The sequence below is a fragment of the Delphinus delphis genome, chromosome 2 (assembly GCF_949987515.2).
Source record: "Delphinus delphis chromosome 2, mDelDel1.2, whole genome shotgun sequence".
NCBI lineage: Eukaryota > Metazoa > Chordata > Mammalia > Artiodactyla > Delphinidae > Delphinus > Delphinus delphis.
This window is the reverse complement of record NC_082684.1, coordinates 120324430-120348104: the sequence shown is the minus strand read 5'-3', so window position 1 is coordinate 120348104 and position 23675 is coordinate 120324430. Positions and strand designations below refer to the sequence as shown.

General features: G+C 42.9%; 1 protein-coding gene across 1 annotated transcript in view; it reads right to left on the bottom strand.

The window, feature by feature from the left end:
* LRRK1 (leucine rich repeat kinase 1) overlaps positions 1 to 23675 on the bottom strand; it is a 123112-nt gene that overhangs the window by 44352 nt on the left and 55085 nt on the right. Inside the window, exons 6-11 of the mRNA XM_060005516.1 lie at positions 23302 to 23450; positions 4715 to 4941; positions 3514 to 3641; positions 3259 to 3422; positions 2286 to 2423; positions 1015 to 1127 (exon numbers count right to left, since the gene is read on the bottom strand). Coding sequence (XP_059861499.1) covers positions 1015 to 1127; positions 2286 to 2423; positions 3259 to 3422; positions 3514 to 3641; positions 4715 to 4941; positions 23302 to 23450 — 919 coding nt within the window. The remainder of the gene's footprint in view (positions 1 to 1014; positions 1128 to 2285; positions 2424 to 3258; positions 3423 to 3513; positions 3642 to 4714; positions 4942 to 23301; positions 23451 to 23675) is intronic.

The following is a 23675-nucleotide window of genomic DNA, read 5'->3' as shown; positions in this document are numbered from 1 at the left end:
ATTTGAGGAAAGCATGGCAAAGACATTTCTATTTTGGCTGTGACTGTACAATGCCACACATAGAGAAGGGAGAAAATTCCATCGGCAGGGTGTTTGGGCTCCTGCAGCTGACGTGTAAGCATGGACAGCACCAGTTGTGCTCAGAAGTCTTTCCGGAAAAGAACAAGCTGGCAGGACTGGTGGTTTCCACTCCTGAGCTTTTCCATCTCAGGCAGGTGCTAGCATTTCTGTACCTGGCAGGAATGCCCATATCAGAGGCTGTTACTTCACGCTGTTCACTGAGGGAGTTCTCTTAGGAGCATAAGTTCCACTGAGATGTCGCAGAAGTGGCCTTCAGCAAGTGAACCAGGAAGGCTGGTCTTCAGGGCCCCAAGGACCAGCACGGCTCATCCCCAGATTTTCCCCTTTTATTAGAAGACCTTTGAGGGTACTTTTTATTCAATCTCTATACACATTGGTTAGTGACTGGCAAAAACTTTTGAACAGAATGATAGGTGAGGCTAAAATGAGGAGATTCTCCAGGATCCTTTAAAAATTAGAAATGGGAGGACACTGTTTTGGGCTGAATTGTGTTCCCCCCATTCATATGTTGAAGTCCTAACCCCCAGCACCTCAGAATGTGACTGTATCTGGAGATAGGCCTTTAAAGAGGTGATCAAGTTAAAACGAGGTCATGAGAATGGGCCCTGATACAATCTGACAGGTGTCCTTATAAGAAGAGGAGATCAGGACACAGACAGGCACAGAGGGAGACCGTGTGAGGACACAGGGAGAAGGCAGCTGTCCCCATACCAAGGAGAGAGGCCGCAGGAGACACCAACCCCACCGCCACCTCCATCTCAGACTTCCAGCCTCCAGAACTGTGAGAAATAAATGCCTGTTGTTTAAGCCGCCCAGCCTATGGCAGTTTTTCATGGCTGTTCAGCAAGCTGGTAGAGACACCATCCCATGCATCTGTTGGCTGGGGCTACACACACATTTGAGAACTTGCTGGGGACAGAGACCCCTGCTTACCTGCCAAATTGATTTCTGGAGAGATCTAGGGTTTTGAGTTGTCTGCAGGTCCACTTCTCTTGAGGTGGCAGTGCCACCAGCTGATTTCCCTGTAACTTCAAGAACATGAGGGCCTGGGACAGAGGGAGAGAGAAGCAAAGACGATGTCAAATACCAAAGGGGCAGAAGACCTGAAGGGAAAGTCAGTTCCCTGGCAAAGCGAAGCCAAATGATTATAACCGATTCACTGTCACAAAGATTCCAACAGTGTGGGGTTTCACAGTGTCTTAAAACTCATAAAATTATAGCGAACAAAGCAGATGGGATAATTAATAGAAGATCCTTTCCTTCAGATCAATGGGATGCAATTATTCAAGAAAGAACTGAATCTAAGTACTTCTCAGAATTGAGGTTTCTTAAGAGTGACAATTATTTGTGGACCTGTCCTGGGAATAGTGGATGAGTCTGAAGGTCCTGGAGGCCACTGTGTTACCACAGGAGGGGAGTGGGCACAGCATGATGCCTCCTTGGGCTGGCCCAGGTGATGCCTTGGACAGGGGTCAGGTGGCATCAGTGACACCGAAGGTGACCCACCCCAGTCGTGCACCCTCTGCTGGCTTGACACTGATGCCTTCAGAGTAATGCAGAATTTCCCACCTGGGGCTGGCCCTGGGCACCAAGTGGTGAATAGGATCCATGCTCTGCTTTCAAAGGTTCTCAGTGGAGTGGGAAAAACAGACGGATGTGTGAACAAGCTAAAGGTAGAAGGCAGCCCCATGCTGGGACACACACACACACACACACACACACACACACACACACACACACACACACACACACACACGGCTCTGGTAAAAGGTACTTCCTGAATTCACATCCGGGAATTCCAGTTCTGCCACTTCCAGAGAGGGAGGCAGGGACAAGAAGGCCCTGCCCTGTGGTGCTGCCAGGGCTTCACACACCAGAATGCCTGGTGGGCTCACCCTGGAGCCGGGAAGGAACAGAGCCAGAGGTCAGTCCGAGGGGCTGCTGGGCTGTGCCTTCAACTGTCAACACTGAAGAAAATTCTGGAGGATAAAAATTCATCATCCCGCCACCCTCCCAGAGCTGTTTCATTTTGCACATTTCCTCTCAGTCTCTTTGCACACAACCATGCGTGACTTTGACAGTTAAACTTTTCTTTCAACTTTTTTTGTCTTGAAAGCTCGGAAGAAGCATACAGGTTTCACTGCAATGTGGAGTGATTTTCTTACAAAAGCTGAAAAGGAGAAATAAGGTGCTATTAGACTTACATCAAGCTGGAAAAGTCCCAGGGGAACTTCTCTGAGTGTGTTTTCTGAGAAGTCCACATCCTTAAGGTGGTTCTTCCAAAACACAGCCATTTTGTCTGGTAGAGACTCCAAGGCATTTTTGGATGCTTTGCAGCATTTCTAGGAATTTGATGAGAAAGAGAATTAATTAGCTTTCTAAATGCCGTGGTGTCTATGATAAAGACTGTTTCCAAATTTAATGTTAAAAACAAGACCATTACAGTAAGGCTCTGTAATAAATACAATTCAGCTAATTAAGAGGCTACAGACTATCCTTGCCCCATTTTCCTGTCCTTGCTCCAAGGAAGGGATGGGAATGGTTTCCTGGGGAGACCAAGGTGGCTCATGGTCCTTTCCCTTCCCTCAAGAACATCTGGCCCATTGTCCTTGGAAATAATGGGACAATTCAGGACAGTGCTCTGAAGAGGAGCCCATGTCCCACACAAATATGCTTAAACTAGAAATGTTAATGTTAGAGACGGAGAAGTTCCATATTTGCTATTGAAAACAGCAATAAAACACAAATATTCTTTATGCTGTTCCATCTGTTTTAACAAGCAAACTTCCCAAGAGAAAATACCATGATTTAATGGGCAGCACTATGGATGCAGACTATTCTTCTCTTCTTTATTCTTATTTTACAGCTGTCCTAAAGGAACGACCCCACCTTTTGGACAGAACTCATCCTGGGCCAGAAGTTCAGGCTGTAGCTGTGGAAAGTCCTGTGGGTGTTACGGTGCGAATCTCAAACCCAGAGCCAGGTGCGCTGGCTCTCGGGTGAGTTACCTGCCTGAGACCCTCAGCTGCTGGATGCTGAGTAACATGTTTGTCTATAACACAGGACACCACTGCGTGGCCGCCAAGGGGACGCGGTATGCACCGCACCCACAGCTCTGTGAGGCTGGCATGGATGTGGACTGACAGCTCCTTTCATGATTTTCGGCAAGTTACTAACCAAAGGGCAGGCCCAGGCATTTGGAAACACCTTCACGTTATTTCTGGAGACATTCAGACAATTGAGTGACTTGAAAGAATGAAGGAAAAGTGCAGGGAGTTCTGTCAATTTATTGTCAGAAATATCGAGTTCCTGTAGCTTCCGCAAACCAATCCAGTTCGTGGCTAGGGGAAAATAAAAGAGGATGAATTGTAAAAACAGCCCAATCAAGAAGAAAATGACAAAGTAAGTCAGGTTATTGATGCTAAAACATACCATTTTCTTCTTCAAACAATTTTTCCAAGTAATTTTTTGAAGCTGTCAGTTTTTGAAGTTTTGAGAGATGCAGGAATCCCGGTGGGAGGTGGGACAACTTGTTGCTGGAAATATCAATTTCGAGTAGCCTGTAGTTGGGGGAGAAGGAAGTCAAGGCATCAGAAGAAAGAGGTAAAGCATCACGGGTACATATTTCTCTGTAAACATGTTTCTTTTTCTCCTTGCACAAGGATAAAGAATGTGCATTGAAATACAGCAATATGATTTTTATTCATTGCATTACTGTCACTATGTCATGTGTAGACAAAGAAAACCAAATCTCTCTTTGGTGGATCCTGGTCTCATTGACCAAGGGATGTAACCTTTCTCACATATGTGATAACAGAACAAGCTGGTGCCCTGGAAGTTACTGGAAGTCCAGAGAGCACTGCTTTTAACCTTTTGGACCCTCAAGTCTGTCCAGGTTAAAGACCCCCACTCCGTGGCACTTGTTTAATTTTTTGTGCAGGTTTCTTTCCCATGAGTTACTGCTGACCCTAAGCTCTTTCCAACATTCTTTTTTACTTAACTTAGAGCCTTAGCTTTTGAAATCAGCTCAAATCCCATATGGAATGAGGCCTTGCAGGTATGATTATCAATACATCAGTGAAGGTAAGGTCTTTCCTCTCCCCATGCAGCCTCAGCAGGAGGCTTGGGCCTCTTCCCAAGGCCTCCCAGAAAAGGAGACAGGAGCTGCCTACACCATCAGGCTGCTGCTAGAGTCCTGGGAAGTTAACTGTTTCTCTGAGGCCCTGCCCACTTTCCTTGGGAGGTGGACCAAAAGCTGGGTTGTCTGGGTGCCACTGTTTCCACCAGCCCCTTTCCTCTGACTCCTGTGTGCAGGAACAAGACTGGGCACCTCGGACAAGCAGGCCTGCGTGGCTGCCAGCGAGTGGTGGAAACGTGGGCCAGACAAGCCACCCTACTAGACAGATCTTTCTGCATTCATGTGGAAAGGAGGTGGGACCTTGTGCCCAAGAGCTTGCATAATGGCAGGCAGAACTTCCTTCTCTTATTTTAGCTGAAAATCTGTTTTCAAAAGCAACAACTACGATCAGGGAGCATGACTGCAGGAAGAGGACAGTGCAGGAGGAGGGTGGTGGTGGCAGCTGGGGCTCAGATGGCCAGGGCTCACCCCAGGGGCTGCAGGGCAGGAGCCCACCTGGAACAGATGATTTCATCTGATGACTTCACGCTGGGCAGCTCCCCCAGGTGGTTGTCTGAGAGATTCAGCTTCCGGAGATTGATGAGTCCCCAGGGGATGATGGAGGGGAGGGATGCCAGGCAGTTGGCAGAAAGGTCCAGCTCTGTGATCTGGCAGGAGATGTCAATGAGCCAGTCCAGATCCACCCAGGGCAGCTTGAGGTGGGACCATTTCACACGAAGAGCCTGGATATTGGAGCAAGGGGAAAGCACACACCAGCGATGAGCCCAGGGCTCGTGCAGACTTGAAATAAAGCAATGATTTATTCAAGTGTGAATCTGTCTGTTCATCTCAGCAGAGTCCCGAGAGGTTGGGACCACGTTGCCCCTGAGAAGGTACTTAAGCCCTCCTGCACCTACAACCTGAAGGTAATCTCTGCACAGCTACAGCTACACACTCTCCAGCCTCTAGAGGGAGCATGTGGGCTTAGCATCACCTCTTAGAGAGCTATCACCCTCGGGGGGAAACACAACAGGAATGGCCCCTGCTCTGTACAGAGGAGCCCACCCAAGCTTGGAGCAGCCTCCCTAGACTGCAGAAGAAGGCTTAGACCCAAACCTGCGTCTTCTCACTTCCCTTCACTGCACTCTTCCCTGTGATTAGAGGAGTTGCCGCCTGCAGCTGCTTACACCACGCTGGGTGCTTTGTGGATGAGCTGCAGACAATGGCCAGACCATATATAAAAAAGAGAACTTTGACCCACAACCTGCAGCAACCTACCAGGAAACTAACCCCCTTATCTATAATAAAGAGTCCAGGAAGCCAAACTTGCCAGAAGCCATACTGCAATGTCTAGTAACAATCCAGGAAGCTAAACAATAACTTCTGTAACAACTGGCCCCAAATTTCCAGGACTTGACTGATAAGTGACAACTTCCCTAATTTTGTCCCTGCTTCCAACTTAGACTAACCAGGGAAAGGCAAATATGCCCCCTAACCCATCATGTAGGACGCCCCCCTTCTAGTTAGCTGCCTCCAGCTTCCCCGTCAACAGCCTCTAGTCAGGGCACACCTGAAGCCTTCCCTTAATCCACCATAAAGCTTCCCCACTCCTCTGACAAAATGCAAGTGACAGTGGCTCACTCACTTGCCACCAAAAGCTCTGAATAAATCTCCTTTGCTTTTCTCATTTGATTGGGTCAGAAAGGCCAGCAGTTTTCTGGCATATGGTGGTAAAAGAGATCTGGTTAAATGTGTATGAGCAGGGCTTTCTCTTTCTTCTTGATCATCAAAGAATTTAGGGCTCAGTGAGGTTTCTGGGGAAAGGAAATTGGCTTTTTGGCTTTTTTCTCTAAAGCAGCTGGAAATCCGTATCAGAAAATTAGAGAAACAAAGATTAGTTCTTCACTAATGGGAAAAGGTAACAACTGGAAAAGACACCAGAAACATGGGGTAAGTTTGCTTTCAAAATTGGCAGCAGCAGACAGACTTCCTTATCTGGCCACAAGGTGGCGATATGTGCCTTATCTTTGTCGCCCCCTTAGCTAACTTGCCAGGATTGGAAAGGCTGGGTCTACTAACACCCTCTAAAAGCTCTGGTCTTCGAACCAAGCAGATGAGGCTCTGTCTCTGTCTGCCTGTCTCTCTCTCCATTCACCTGGATGAAGAGAGACAGTCGATGGTATACTGGATTTTGGGTCAAGAGAATGGATCTTTAGTCTCAGTTTTTTGTTCTGTTTTGTTTTTTGGGTTTTTTTTAGACTTGACATTTAGGCCTGTTTTTGTTGTCATTATTGTTTTCCCCCATAATTTTCTATTTTGAAAAATTTCAGAACTGCAGAGAAGTTGAACTAGGACACACGATTACCCATTCATACACCCTGCACTGTAGACTCACCAATTGTTAATATGTTGCCACATCTGCTTTCTCTTCTTTTTCTCTACACACACATACAAGCACACACACTTTTCATTTATCTGCTGAGTCATTTGAAAGTAAATTATAGCTATCATGGCACTTTACACCAACATGTATCTCTGAAGAACAAGAATATTTTCCGGGCTTTCCTGGTGGCGCAGTGGTTGGGAGTCTGCCTGCTGATGCAGGCGACACGGGTTCCTGCCCCGGTGCGGGAAGATCCCACATGCTGCGGAGTGGCTGGGCCTGTGAGACATGGCCACTGAGCCTGCCCGTCCAGAGCCTGTGCTCCGCAGCAGGAGAGGCCACAACAGTGAGAGGCCCGCGTATCACAAGAATATTTTCCTACGTGACAACCATATATTTATCATTTTCAAGAAATGAAATCAATACATTATCAAATCCACAATCCATGTTCAAATATTCCCAAATACCCCAGAAATGTCTTTTATAACTATTTTGTATCTTGATCCAGGATCCCATCAAGAATCACACATTGCATTTAGTTGACATGTCTCTATTTTCTTTAATCTAGAAGAATCCTCATGCCTTTTAATGTCTTTTCCAACTTTGGCATTGTAAGTTTTCAAGTCATTCTAGTTGTCTTCTAGAATATTCCATAATCTGAATTTACTGAGTTGTTTCCTAATGTTTAGATTCAAGTTAAGCATTTTTGGCAAAAATCTCAGACAATGTTTAGTCCTACCAATTGAACTCCACCAGAGGGCACCTGATGTCAGGTTATTTCACTAATGGTCTGATCCCTTGGGTTAAGTTCTATTTTACTCTTTGTGATTAATCAGCAATCTGTGGGGTGATATTCTGAGACTATCTGTGAATATTTTATGTTCCTACATCAGTTTACCCAATGATTTCAGCATCCATTGTTGATCAGGGCCTTACTCACTTAGTACATTGGTGGTTACAAGGTGGTAATTTTTCTAAAACTTCCATTCTGTCTACATTTGTTACGTGTCATTCTTCTGTACAGAAGTATGTCCCTCCCCACCTGTTTAAATATTACTATGGACTCACAGATCCTTTTTAAATTCAAAGTATTATAATTCATTATTATCATCATTTCTTCCAATGCTCAGGTAGTCCCCAGTTTGACCACTGGGAGTCCCATCAAGGGGACTCCTGTGTTCCTCTGACATATCCCTATCAGTTTTGGGCACTCCCTTACTTCCTGATAAAATAAGATGTTCAAGTTTCCTCTGGTCCTTTCCAAGTACCATCCCTGATTCCCTTTAACAGAAAATGGTATTTAGAAACCAAGATCTAGGTGTTGGGTATGCTCATTGCTATTGGGTTGTCACTGATTCTTGGCCCATTGATCCAACACAACCCTATATTTAACATGAGTGCATTCTGATGCCTCCAACTTGAATCCAGTCACATCGGCTTCTTCCTAATCTTTCCATAAAAATTCATAGTTGTGTCACCCTTCACCTTATTATTGTTGGTTTTAATCTGCTAAATGATCAGCTTGGACCAGATGGTATCTAGGTCGCTTCTGGACCCAGGATTCTTTCTGGCTTATACTCTTGAGAAGGACAATGGCTTCCCACAGAGAGCCTTGGAGTAATCATGACAGCCAATCTAGGAGCCATGCCAGTCTTTGCGATGCCAAGTCAAAGAAGGCTCTCTAAGGGTCTGGCTGCCTCCCTTTCCTGGGTTCTCAAAGACACATCCAGGCCCCAGGTCCAGGGCCAGACAGCTGGACATAAATCCAAGGTGTCCGGATTGCAGTCTAACTTTCTCTACTCACCCTGTGTGGCCATTCTGGTCATTCAATATCAAATAGTTTGGACCTGAACTGAAATGGCAGTCAAATGCAAGATGAAAAGGAGGCTGGTTTTGGTTTTAAATAACAAACCTTAGGTGTCTATAAATAAAACTCTCTAAGGGCCATCAAAAATAAATAAAACAACAGGAAAGATTCAGGTTGTTATTGTGACGTAAACTAGTTGCAGCACATCTTTGGAGGATCAGCTGAGATGTTCTGTCCTGACAATGGCAATCTTCCTCCTGCATTTCCTTCTTGTCCTCTGACCCTGGAGCTGCAGCCTAGAACTACATAAGGAGCAGAGGCTCAGCCTTGGGAGACTGGAGCCCTGTGTTTGCTTAACTAACCCCATGTGGGGCCTTGGGCCAGTCGAGGTGGAGGTGGGTACTTTCACAGGCGCTATCAGGCTCAACTCCCCTTATAGGAACCTGCCTGCGGATTCCGTGCTGCACTAAGTCAGCCCAAGGGTCATCTCTGTCTCCACTGCCCCAGCAGGCAGTGTGGCCATCCAGAACCCGACTGCATGCATGTCCAGTGCTGCACCTTGTCTGACTGCGTGTGAAGCTCAGCACCGTGCCTAGCATGCAGCAGGCACTCAGTAAATGTTTGTGTGCTGAAAAGAATCAAGCCACTGGGACCAGCAATCCATCTATTAACACCTCTAACCAGAACGATCACCCTAAAATACCAAGGTCTACTCAAACCCCTCAGCCTTCCTGCACCCCAGCCCGCCTGCAGCAGAACACCTGAACTCCCTCCCCAGAAAGCCCCACACCTCCACAATCTGCCCCAATCACTTCCCAAATTTCTGTCTCACTGTCTCCTCCACGACCTCTGCCCACCCTCTGTGCTCCTGTTGGCAGATGGCTGGTGGGGTTAATAATTTGTTCTAGGTAGAAGAAACTGGGGAATGGGCCTTCTCCTAGAGCAGAGGATTCAAGACCAAAGGGAAATTGCCAACTAAAGTACAGAAACTGCCTGTCATAAATGACCCATAGGGTTCAGAAAGTGGACTGGAATTCATAGGAAGGCTGTGGGGGCCTGACAGTGAGCTTACTGTCAGTACCTGACTGGCCAATGTGCCAAAGGGCTGCCAGGGTGCTCTGGGGCTGCAGGAGACACAAGGTTGGTGGGACTGGAGCTAAGAGAGTTTTGCAAGTTTTCACCAGAGAGCTGGTCTCCTTTTGATCGTGGGTGTCATGAGGTCACTCAGGGATCCCAGATTCTGCAGGCGGGCTGGCCTCCGCTTTTGCACTCTGTCCTGCTACCACGACAAAGGCAAAAGGGTGCTCCCTGCTCTGCCTTCTCTTCCCTGGAGTTCACAGACCTCTTCCCTCCTATCTAAATCCTACTAATCCTGAAAGCCCTGGGGCAAGGACCACCTTCTTCACACCCAGTAAGTGTCTGCATTACAGCCCCCAGTTAGGTAACAAGGATGCCATCTTGCTTCACAGTCAGCAGCATTTACTTGAGCACTGCCAAGTGCAGGTCCGCCTGTCAGGCACTGGGGTTGAGGATATGGATGCTGCAGACAGAACTGGCTCAGGGAGTTTATGTCTCGAAGGGAAGAGCTGTGTGTGTATTGAACGTGCATCTAGTCACCTTTCAAGGACTAAGAGTATGTGATGTTGACCAGAAAGCCAGGAAAGAACACCTGCAGGGAAGCCTCCTGTGCTTCTTTGGGAGGTACTATTTATCAGAAGTAAATCATCAATAACAGGAGAGTGGCTGTGTGTGGCACTGAATTCTCTAGACATGAGGAAGAGGAGGAAGCAGATGCTGCCAGTTCCTAAAACTGAGCTCTTTCTAGGTCTTACATCCACCAGAGTTTCTGCAGTGTTGAAATTTGTGAAACTCAAGCCCAGGGAGAGGTAGCAAAAAGCAAGAAGTCAGAAAACATGATGACACACTCAGAATTCAGACATGTTTGTGAAAAGACTTCTGGGCTGGATGGTGGTTAGAAAAACATGTAGGATTTCTACCTGGTCTTGGGTTAGTCTGAAAACTTTCACATATACAAGTTACTTTCCTTTTGGTGCACAAACATTATAGGGTGCACAAGTGTTTCCAAAGTGGCAGAGAGGAAGAAGGAAGGAGGAAGGGTGCACAGTACACCTGACATGGAAATGTAGCTGGGAAATGTAGCCCTCATTACTTATTTATGTTTAGTCTGGGCAGGATCACAATAAACCAGGTTCTGAGGTGGTGAAGCCAGCAACTGTATAATTAAATCCATGCACACTGAACTGCAAAATCAAAGACAGCTCACTGTGGAGATCCCCAAAGTTCAACAATGCCATGGTTAAGGCACACCTCTCTGGAGGAAACAGAGAATATGCTCATGCTGGTCCTTAAGCATGAGCCCTTTCAATTTTGGGCCAAAGAGACACTGTATGATGACTTAAGAAACTTGCTTTCCAAGGCAGTGGTGGTGACCAGGACCAGTTCAAGAAGGACTAGGGCACTTGGCTCATTACAGAAAGTGATGTTTGGGGTTACCTCTGCACAAGAAGGTCTCCTTGTTCTGTGATGGAAGCTGTGGTCCAGGAGGGCAATTACCTGCCTTTATATAATGCTGCCTGAAGCTTCCATACAAAAATAACACAGTGAATGAGCCAGTGGAATACAATGACATCTCTCATGCTTTTATGTCAGTGCAACCCTTATGGTTGAAGAATATAATTGTTCATGAAGGGCTGAAATTGACAATGTTTTTAGGCTGGCTTTAACCTTGAGAGATGTGGGGCTGGCAACTGGGCCCTGAGCAGACACAGAGAAGGGTTCTCTGCCCCAATGCTGGGGGAGGGGTGTGCCTCTGCAATTTTGAGAACCCACAAGAGCAAGTTCCAACACTGCCTCCTTACTAGGTCTCTACTGAGCCCCACAAAGCAGAATCTGCATCTCTTCTCCCTGTGTTCCCATCTCACTGTCCCTTGAGGGGACAGACGAGAGCTCAATGACAGCACAGCATGACACAAAAAAGGCAGTCAGTAGAATTAGTCTTTCCAGTCAAGACACACGTGTTAAAACAGGGGAGAAATACATAGAATGTTCTAAAATGTATTAATGAACCCTTGGCCTACATAAAACCCAAAACTTTCTTTTTGTGGGTAAGCAGATTCCTGGGTGGTGGTTCCTTGTTGAACCAGCCAGGAAGACAAGAGCCACCTTCTGACATGTGAAGGAACATTCAGGGCACCAGACATCCGGAGGAGTGCAAAACCAACAGGTCTAATCTGAAAGGAGCAGACTCACTAAAAGGTCTGAAGAACAAGCCAAAAGAAACTCTAAAAATGAAGGTGCTCAGAGCAGCAGAGCCAGTCACAGAATCTGAAGACACATCCCAGGCCACCTGAGTGATGTCAGTGCTTGTGCAGAAGGGGATCTGTGCACGAATGCCAACAAGTTGGGGTAAATTTCAAGCCTACAAGTGTCTTTCGGGAGCCCAGACTGTCAGAGGAGGCTCTAAGTGAGGTGGAGTCAGCTGGACAGGGGATCAGCACGCTGGAGACAGCAACTCTGGTCCAGTCTCCCTGTGCTGGTGAGGGCCATGGCAAACGGGGACTATGCCCCACATCCTCGGCCCTGGAGAACCCTCCATGCAAGGCTTCCAAACGCCTACTGCTCAAGTCCCTGCACCCTGGCAGGGATAGGCTCTCAGGAGGGAGGGGGCATTGAAAGTGAACGGATGAGAAGGAGCCTGGACCTTGACTGGCCATCTGCCTGTGCACGTGAGGTGGCCACGGCGGGCAACCAGGCCAAGGGCAATGGAGCAACAGCCATAAGGATGGTGTCATGGGCTGAACTGTGTCCCTGAAAAAGATATGTTGAATCCCTAGTACCTGAGAAAAAGCTTATTTGAGCTTATTTGGAAACAGGGTCTTTATAGAGGTAATCAAGTTAAAATGAGGTCATTAGGGTGGGCCCTCATCCAGTATGACTGGTATCCTTATGGAAAGGGGAGATTAGACACAGAGGCAGACATGTGCAGAGGGAAGATGATGAGAAGACATGGGGAGGATGGCATGTGGCTGGAGTGATGGGTCTACAAACCAAGGAACACTGAGGACTGCCAGCAGCCACCAGACACTAGGAAGCGGCAGGGAGGGGTCATCCACTGGAACTGTGACAGGGAGCACGGCCCTGCCAACACCCTGATGTCAGATTCCAGCCTCCAGAACTCGAGGCAATACATTCCGGTTATTTTAAGCCAAGCAGTGTTTGGTACTTTGTTATGGTGGCACTGATACAAATGGTAACAAGTCAAATGACAATTGGAGAAGTCAAGACCTGAGAATCCGGAACATTCCATCAACAGAAGTCCACAGATTAAGAAAGGAAATGAAAGAAGCAGAGATTCTTGAAAGCCAGAAGGATGTCTCTTAAGATAAGCAGATTAGAAACATAATAAAAAGGTGGGAAAAGGACAGTAAAACCAGTCATTAATTTAGGGAAAAGCCTGGGAGGACTCTAGGGTACAAAAGGAGAATTTCGAAAATGACCTGAGAATACTAAAGGGAGTAAGAGAAGGGAGAGGAAAAGAGAAAGGGGAGGACAGCCTTCCTTCTAAACTCAGAAGGAAGATAAATTAAATGACTCACTTAAACAACTTAAATTAAATTAAATTAAACGACTTAGTGAAAGGAAAAAAATGAAATCAGTTCTGACAAAAGCCTGCCTGCTAAAAATATTATAAATGTCAGAATTAGTAGTGGTTAGCTACCAATATAATTTCAAACAAACAAACAAAAAGGGAAACATAACCAAGGAAGCCAGATCAATGAGAAATGTAAGTACAAAAATAACTTACAAGCAAACCTACAATGGCATTTTAAATAGTCAACACGGAACAGTCTGTTGCCTCCAAGGGCACACTCAAACCTGAACCCTGTAGGGGAATCTTCTGGAAGTTGAGCTGTGATCACATGATAATACCTTCCTGGTGACTCTTTGCAATGCATGCACAGAACTTTTTCAAATGACCCTCACAGTAACCCTGTAAGCACAATTTGCACATAAAGAGCCTCAGTGAGGTGACCTGTTTGAAGGTAACAGAACCAGGATCACGATTCAGGTGCCTAATGTTCTGTCTGGTCCCTTCCTACCAGGCACCATGTTCATTCACATGGCCATGGAATAGCTGACATGATTTCAAAGGCATTAGGAGAGATAACCAAGGTGACTCAATAATGATAAAGACACTTAACCACAACCCCCAAAATACAACTATGCTAAATCTTTGTGTTCCAACACAGGTCAAATTTGTAAAAAACAAACCCATGAAAATTCAAGAAAAATATTAGCAGGATATGATAGGTCAAATATGCAAAAAATGAATGGAGGACACTACAATAAGAATGGGAGATGACCAAATACTAGGGGACAGGAGAACGAATTCTGTTTTCAAATCAGTATGAACTTGCACATAAATTGATTACATTCTGTGTAAGAAGCAAAAGTAAAAGGGGAAAAAGGGGGAAAAAGGGCAAGCCTCCTACATATCTTATGCCTGGACAAAGGCAAAGTAAAGGTAGAGACCAATGACGAAAGCAGAATTAAAAGGTGTCCAATTATTTGGCCATTAAAAATGCCCTTTCAAATAATGCTTGGGTAGGAGAGAAAACCAATTCACAACAGTAGAATACATTTTTAGAACAACAGAAACGTCACAAGTAATGGGGAAAAAAAAAACAACTCTGATCACAGTTACAAAAAGGACAAAGTGAAGCATGATAAACTAGCTCTGCCCTGCTTAGAATGGAAAGCTAAAAGAAAGCAGGGAAATGAAAACAAAATTAGACTAAAAATAGAAAAACCAAAATGAAGTAAAAACAAGGAAGTTGGTAAATAAAACCAATTCTAGAGTTGTTGGAAAATAATAAAATTGATAATCAATTGACTAAAAATAAAAGTACCTTAATAATCTAAGAATGAAAATGACAATCTAACAACGGCTGAAAAACAATGTTTAAGTTGTGGGAGATGTCCTCAGCCAGAGCTAACAAACCAAATAATGATGTTGAAATGCAAAATTTAATTCCAAAATAAAAAATTCTCAAAGTGACACAATAAGAGAAAAAACAAAATAATGTATATGAGACAAACAAATAAGGAAACTAAAGAATCACTCTCCAAAGGCTCCTAATTCAATATAATTCTTTTTCAATCCAATCTTCAAAGAACAAATAGTCTCTGTGTTACATACATGGTTACTTAACAGAAGACTCACTTTATTTTATGAGTAAAACCAATTACTTTGCAAGAGCCATTAAAATTCTAGCCAACTGCATGCAAACACAGGGATGCAAAAACTGTAACAAAATCTTCTCTAATGAAAATCAACAAATGAACTCAAAGGTTTCAGTTCTGCAACCAAGGAGGATCTATACCAAGAAAATAGCACTGTTGGTAGTAACTTATGGAAAACCATCAGCACATTTTGTTAAAGAAAAGTGGCCCTCTTTTAATCATCTGAATGCCAAAACATAGTTAATAAAATTTATCACTTTTTCTTCGCTAAAATTCTTAAAAATAGATAAACAAGGTTTGTTTTAAATCAACATTGTGCTTTTTTCCATGTAGTATTTCAGTCATTCCTTTGAAAAATAGGAAACTTACCAAAAAAATCTCCCTTCCAACTCAAGAATTTTGCCAATAGCAATATGCAAGAGAGAGAAAAAAACAAGAAATAAAAATACTATCTCTGCAGTTACTAAGCTATTCAACTTACTGTTGAGAGAACCCTGTTTCCTCAACTTTTAAATAAAGACAAAAATTTCTACCTCACAGACTTGTATAGAAGATTAAAGTAGAATATTTGGCAAAGTACTTTGTTAGCCATGAAGTCCTATGTAAATGGAAGTTTACTACATATATAAAATTTTATCCATCCATCTATTCACCTATTCATCCATGCATCCATCCAGGTATCCATCCATCTGTCCACCCACCCACCCATTTTCCATCCATCCATCCATCCATCCATCCATCCAAGCAACCAACTCCTCATCCTGTTCCAGGCCCTACAATGAGGGGCAAACACAGGGTGAGCAAAGCTGGACAAATCCCTGCTTTCGCGAAGCTTCCAGTCAAATGGGGGAATTGACATTAAACAAGAATGTCACCAGAACAGACAAGCCCAAACTTTGTTAAGTGCTCTGAATAAAATGGCAGGAAGCTCTAAGAGATGGAAGGGGGGATGTGACCTGGCCTGTGGGCTGGGGCAGGCTTTCCTGCGGACGTGGCGTACGGCTGAGGTGTGGAGGTAGAGCTGGTGTCCAGGAGCAGCGCTGTGCTGAGCATGAGGAGACAGGCACGCTTGTCCCTGTTGTGTGGTGTCCACCCTGCGGGTAATCATGGCCAGTAGAGTTCCCCCTGCTGCTGGACATTTGGGTTTTGTCCTCCTAGTTTCTCTTATAGATAGCAGTGCTTTGAGCAGTACAGTTGTGGCAATTACGTTTTTTTTTCTTTTGAGTTACATCCTAGAGGTATCTTTCAGAAAGGAAATACCAAATTCAGAGCTGTTCTCTGGGAGAAAAGAGTTTTATAGCTTTTGTCACATGACGCCAATTACTTTCCACACATACGGAACCAATTTATAGTGCCAGCAGCAAGGCTTTGGTGTCCCTTTCTCTTTGACGCTGCCAAGTGCCTAACTCAGCATTTATATTTATTTTTGCGAGTTTAATAGGTATGTGATGGTACTTTCAAGTCATTTTAATTTGAATTTCTGTAATTGCCAATAAGATTGTATATGTTTCCATGCCATGAATTACTATCTGTGTTTTCTCATGTGTAAATTAACTGTTCGTTTCTCCTTACTTCTTACCCAAGGGCATTTGTGAGCAATGTGACAGCAAGGGCCGTGGCTCTGGCTTGGGCACTGCTGAGTCCCAAGCAACTAGTAGGTGATATATAAACACTGACTGAATTAAACTCAATTATCAACTGACATATAATTGAGTCAATGGTGTTTTTTGGATTTCAGTTTCTGTCAATTCTTTTTTCTCAAGTATCTGCTAATGTTTTTCTTTTTTAAATTTCTTTAAAAATATAATTTTACTATATTAGTATACTATAGTAAAATTATATTTTACTATAAATAAGTTTAATATATATATATCGTTTATCTTATTTGTGACTATATGTCTTTATACATCTTCATATATCTTTAAAATTTTGAAATGGAATCATTTTCTTCTATAACTGGAATAAATGTGCTTTTTGAAAGTATATTCTGATGAATTTCCAGTGCTTAACTTTTACCTGTCTGGAATTTATTCATATCATTATGAATGTACTTGTCTATGCTGATATCCAATAGTTCCAATGACATTTGATAATGTTTTCTTATTCTGTCCTTATTGTGTTTTCTAGTTTGTCACATAAGTTCAAATAATAGTTTTAGTATTTCTGCATCTCTATGAATCATTTTCTCATTGTAAACTAAATGTAAGTGGTTTGTATAACTGCTGTTTTGTATTATGTTTGATGATCTAGTGGGACAGGCCACCAGGAACACCTACCTGAACGGTTACACAGTGCACCTGCTCAGCTGTTCTACCCTGTGACCCTCACTATCTGCTCTCAAGTTCTAGGAAGCACTCACCATGTGGACAACATCACAGTGTTGAGTCTATTCCACAGAGAAAGCGTATGAATGGGGCATGAGAGTGGGGAAAGATTTGGTATTTGGAAACTAGAGAAAACAGTAGGATAATTGGCTAAATTTCAGGGCACAGGAAAAGTGGAGCTGATGGAAGAGGCCCATAATAATAATTCTGAGTTTGATCTCATAACGCTCAAAAGGCAGGTGAAGGCTCTTCCCTTCACACAAGCCAGCAGTGAAAAGGCCGAACCACAGGCAATCAGGCTGCTCCCAGTCTGCCTCTCACCTGCCGGGGCCCTACTGCCCCAGAGACTTACATCTGCTCTGTGAGACAGTACCACCTGCTGTGAGGAGGACGTGAGGAGCTGAGAAGGTGCAAGGTGCAGATGTAGAAATGCTCTGGAAAGTATAAAATTCTTGAATAAGACTCTTGTACCAAACACTAGGCCTAACCTTGGGCAAGGATGTTCCCCAGAAACCTTAGTGCTCACAATGTCAGTAGCCCTTGGTCAGCTGCTCATGAAGGCCCCAGCAAAGGCTGAGAAACCACACTTGCTGCAGCCTGCCCTTTCTGAGTATCCCATGTATGCAAATCCTCAGACCCACCAGATCACTCTGATGGAGAAGGGCTGCTTCAGCTCCCAGAATGTGCAGCCAGGATGTTTGTGCTTGGGCACAGATACAGGCATCTGAATGGCCAGTCACTAGGAATGTTTAACGTACATCATAAACCAGAGCTGATCCAAAAATGACAAGAGTAGTAGTAGTAGTAGTAATAAGTGATCCTCTCTAGGTTTGCTGCCAGATTTGAAATCATTAGGGACTTGTAAAGAAAATTAATAATTCCCCAACTGTGTAGTTTCAGAATCAATTTCAGCTCTTGTGGACTTAACTCCTATACTCAGAACAGCCCAGCGTGCCCTCCGGCCCAGCCCTCTAACTGCTGAATGGGACAAACACCGTGGTTAGTTCAGGCCCTGCTTAGGCCTCTCCTGGCATTTCTGTTTTCCTGCTCCTTCCCGGGTGTGCCAGCATCAAAGCGTTGTTTCTCATGGCAACAAAGCAAACATTGACAGGACAGTCACCAGGAACACAGGCCAACTCATTAAACATTCAGGCAAAGGTCTGGCGGTTTTCCAGAAGGGCACCCATGAGCCAGAGCCAGGAACAGCTTTAGCCAGGTCTGACTTGGCTTTGGTTTTGCTCTTTTAAAAGTGTCCAGACCATGTGGTGTGGGCTCTCAGACTTTCCTTTCCAAACACCATCAAAACCTAACTGAGCAGCCCGCCCGCTGCCAGTGGAAAATCAACGTGGGCTTCTCGGCCATTCCCCGTTTGCCAGCAGAGGCAGGTTCTGGCAGCCTGAGAACTAGGCTGTGCCTGACACAGAGGCGTGGTGAACCTCGACTGGCCGTGGCTTCCACAGAGGCAGCAATTACATTAAAAAATATCAACTAGCTAGTCGGGGAGGCAGAACACAAATACAGAAAAAAACAAGATGACTGCTTCAGCAAGGTCACTGCCATGAATGCCAGCAGGCAAGGGAGTTTTCAGGCTGTGTACACATGGCAGCAAAGCACCCTTTCAGTGCCTGCCCTTGTCTAATATTCTGAACAAAAAATGCCAGTTCAATTCCACTGCACACCTGGGAAGGTGGAAGCACTTACCTCTGGTTTCTGAGTCATCGTTCCTGACACTGGACCCCTCCGCGCTAACCCCCTCTCTTCTGCTGGCAGCACAGAAGGAAAGTGTTGTCACAGGTTAGAGATCATGGCAGCCAGACACACTGGCTGCACACACTGCACACACTGCACACACTGGCTGCACACACTGCAAGGCCCTTGAGTCTGAAATTCACTTGAATAAAAAAAAAAAAATACCACCTGCTTTCGGGAAGCCCAAGGAGTCTTTATGACTCAGACTGCACTGTAATTTCATTTTCTCTTCCAATTCTACCCAAAAGGGCAAAGGAGAAGAAAAGCAACATTGTCTTTTCTTTGTCTTCTCCTTTGCAGAATGCAATAATCACTTCCATGCTCTATCCCTATCTTGGCAAATTAGCAGGAGTTACCCGTAGAAAAGATCACAGACACAGATGTCAACCATTTCTGCTTTTAACCTTAAGCCAAGAAAATGCAAGTCACTGGGTACACATTAGAATCATCTGGGGAGTTTTTAAAACTACTGATTTGGGTCCCATCCCAGAGATTCAGATTTAGTTAGCGTATGGTATGGTCTGTGCATCAGGATTTTTAAAAAGCCCCCAGGAATTCCAATTACAGAAAAGTGTGAGAACTACTGATCTACATGAAAGACCTGGGAGGTACAGTTCAGGAATCATGAAATGAGAAAATCCCCAAGTTAAGAAGGCTCAGATTCTGGTCTGAGTATCACTGTTTAATATTTTCTGTTCTTGGACAAGTAACAGAATATCTGTAAACCTCAATACTTTCATCTGGTAAACAGATTATATTTCTTGCAATTCTTACTAAAGTGTTGTATGGATCAAATATGAAAAGAAAGTGCTGGGAAAAACACTGAACACTACACACATGTAAGGGTTAGATGATCACTATTTATTTCCTTTTGCAACATGAAGCTGATGTTTGATGTTTATTGAGCTCTTATTATGTTCCAGGCCTTGTGCTAAGTGCACACCTGGCCTCCAAGGTAGATACAATGATTAACTCTGTTTATAACTGAGACCAGCCAAGGCACAGACAGCTAACAAGTTATGGAAAATAGAATATCAGTGTTCTCTAGAAACTAGGAAACCAGCAATGATAAGAAAAAAGGAAATAGCAATACATATAATCAAAAAAATGGGAGGAATAAACCAATATGACAGGTCCCACACAAATGTGAGTTGGGTGGGTTCCTCTTTCAAAAGACACAGTCTCGGATGGGATTAAAAACTCAATACTGTTTACAAAAAATACACCTAAGACAAAATAAAAACTGAAAGTAAAGGCTGGGGAAACTTAAACAAGGTTGATGCAAAGAAAAAAGAGCAGTGTGGCCATGTGAAGAGCAGACAAACCCAATTTTAAGGATAGAAGCATCGACAGGATTAAGGCAGATATTTGATATAATGAAATATGTTAAAATGGGTCATAAAGCCATAAACCAGGTGTATGAAGCAAAAACTTCTAGAATTATATGAAGAACTAGATAAAAATCAGTAGATGAGGAAACCAAGCCCCAGAGATGTAAGTAACCAGATGGAGGTCCTAGAGCAGTGAAGCCTGGAGCCCAGATTAGAGCCAGGAAGTCTCCTGCCAGAGCCTCACCTTGACCACAACACCATCAACCAAACACTCAGAGAAGATATCAAGAAGGTTTCAGTACAGATAAAAGCCAAAATGAATGAAGGAACAAACAAAATAAATCGTAAAAAAATAAAGAAAATCTAGGTCCTTGGTAGGACCACTAGAATATATAAATCCCTGGCTGGTCTGATTAAATTCAAAAGAGAAAAAGTAAAACTGTTCAACATCATAAATCAACAGCATAAATGGGAATATAATAACTACTAATATAGAAGAAAAGAATTACCAAAAAAGGTAAATGTAACACACTATGATGGCAAATTAAAAAATCTAAAGGAAATGGATGATTTTCTACCAAAATATAACCTCCTGAACTGTACATAAGCAAAAGCAGACAACCTGAACTGATCAATGACTTCAAAAGAAGTCCCAAAACAAAGACCTGCTTTATCTAATCAATCTTTAACAATAAATAATTCCTATGAAACTTCCCCAGATTGTAATAAAATGGGAAGTTCCCTAAGTCATTCTGTAAAGCTAACATAGTCTTATACCAAAATCTCATAAAGATAATAAAAATAGAAAATTATAGATCAATTCACCTATAAATACAGATGCAAAAACTGTAAATAAAATATCAATAGGTCAAATCCAGCCATAAAAACACCAATTAGCATTATTACAAGATTTCAATATTGGGTCAATATCTATCATCATCATTCATTACATAAACAAATTAAAGTAGAAAAGCTCTGTGAATATATCCATAGCTGCTAAAAAGAGATCCAACAAAATTCAGCAACATTTCCTAATAAAAATCCTAAGCAAAAAGGAATACATGGAAACTACCTAAATATAACAAGTCTATTTACCAAAAATCTACAGTAAATGACCATAAACTGCTGATGCCAAGACATTTAAAAACAGGAAGAGAGATACATCTGCTCTTTTCAGATGATTCAACTTTTGACATTTCTGCTGATAATCAGTAAGCCATGAAATAAAGTAAGTTAAATAAATATTAGAAAAGACAAGACAAACCTGCTTTAAATTTGCAGATGACTTGATAATATACCTAAAAGTTTCAAGGAACTCCTCTAAAAACTAGAATTAGTAAGACAAGTTGGTAAGGGGACTGGGTAAAACAAATAAATAAACAGAAGAGCTTTCCTTCATACCAGCAACATTAGGCTGGAAATGGATAAGAATTATATATATTCCATTCAAACAGTGGCAAAAACAATAATAAATGAACAAAATAGGTTCAGGAAATCTTTATGAGGAAAACTATAAAATCCCATCAAAGAACATAAACGCAGCACAAATTGCCATGGGAGTCACCATGGGAAATGCACAAAATGGAAAAACGAATGTCTGATAACAGTCAAGATATTTTTGAAAAAAACAAATAAGGAGTAGAAAACTTGCATTAGCAGGTTGTAAGGTTTAAATGAAATGCCTATAATCAACACAGTATAGCATTTGAACAGAAACAGATTAATAGGCCAGTGGACCAGTGCAGAGAATCCCAAAATGTATACAGGCATATACTGGGGGAAATGGCATTAGTGACATTTCAATTCAGAGGGAAAATCAAAGCTTATTTTAAAAATTGTGCTGGAATAACTGATCATCCACCTAGAAGAGAGGAATCCTAGATTCCCTCCCTCAAACCACATATACAAATAAATACAAGAAAAATTAAAGCTTAAAATATAGAAAATAAAAGAGTAAAAATAGTATAAAAGACTCTAGGAGAATATTTATATAAAATCGAGGGTGAAATGACTTTCTTATATAACCCAAATGCCATAAAGGAAAAAACAAACATATTTGATTATATATTCTTATATCTTTGTTATCTCAAAAGATAACAGACAGAAGACAAATAATGGATTAGGAAAAATATTGGCAACATGTATGATAAACAAAGGCTTAAAATCTCTAACATACAAAAAGACTCTCCAAAATGAGAAGGAAAAGGTGAGTAATCCTTGAGAAAAATAATCAACAAACTGTAACAGGCAACTCACATAAAGGGAAATGCAAATAACTGATGATGATATGAAAAGATGCTCAATATTATTAAGAATAGAAATGTGGGCATTAAAAAATGGAGATTCCATTTTTACTCATCAGAGTGATGAAAATTAAAAGGCTCCTGGACATCTAGTGCTGGACAAAGTATGGGGATAGATATCCCCATGTAAAGCTGGTGAAAGTGTGAAACCAGAAATAATCCAGATGTCCACCAACAGGAAAAGGGCTGAGTCAACTAAGCTACATTCACTCTAGATTTAAGGCATGTATTTAAAAGAATGAGATGTAGCCACATTGACTGATCAAAAGGGGGAGTCGGTGATAGAGTGCTAAATTTAAAAAGTCAAGTTGAAGATAATGTAAACAATGCAATATTATTTTTGTTATTAAAATGGTAAACTAACTAGAACTAATTCCTGTATGTGTTTTTTTCCCAGTTTTATTGAGCAATAATTGACATACGACATTGTATAAGCTAAGATGTATGACCTGTTGATTTGATACATTTATATACTGCAGAATGATTACCGCCTGTAGCCTTAGCTAACACCTGTACTATGTCACCTAATTACTATTTCATTTTTGTGGTGAGAACATTTAAGCTTTATTCTCTTGGAAACTTTCACGTATATAATACAGTGCTATTAGCTGTAATCAGTGCTGCACATTAGATCTCTGGAACTTCTAGCTGAAGTGACCAACATTCGGCTATATGACCAACATCTCCCCATTTGCCCCATCCCCCAGGCGCTGGCAAACCATCTACTCTGTTTCTATGGTTTGCCTTTTTTAGATTCCACATGTAAGTGAAAACATACAGTATTTGTCTTTCTCTGTCTGACTTCTTTCTCTCAGCATAATGTCCTCAAAGTCCATCCATGTTGTTGCAAATCGAAGGATGTACTTCTTTCTCATGGCTGAAAAATATTCCACTGTATATATACACCACCTCTTCTTTTCATCCACAGTGACTACTACTCACCATTTTTCCCGGACAACTGCTAGGCAAGGCACTTGCTTCGACGAAATACTTCCTGAGGAGATATTTGCTGGGGTCAGGACTGTCCAGTAAGATGTAGGAACAGAAAAAGGCCCCATGCCGAAGCAGGAATATGGCAATGTCTTCATTCCCTAAAGGACAGAAAGTGGAGAGCTAAGGGCATTTGGATGCAAGGTGTGTCACAGTTGTCTAAAAGGGCAGACACTCACATGTGAAATAAAAATGAAAAGGGCACTGGTGCTGTTGAACTTCTCTATTACCTCCCTTGATGCCGGAAGGTTCCTGTTAGTGACAGAACTTTTGTGGGGCTTTGCCCTTTGAAGTGCCTCCTAATATGGTCCCATTTGCCACGGTTG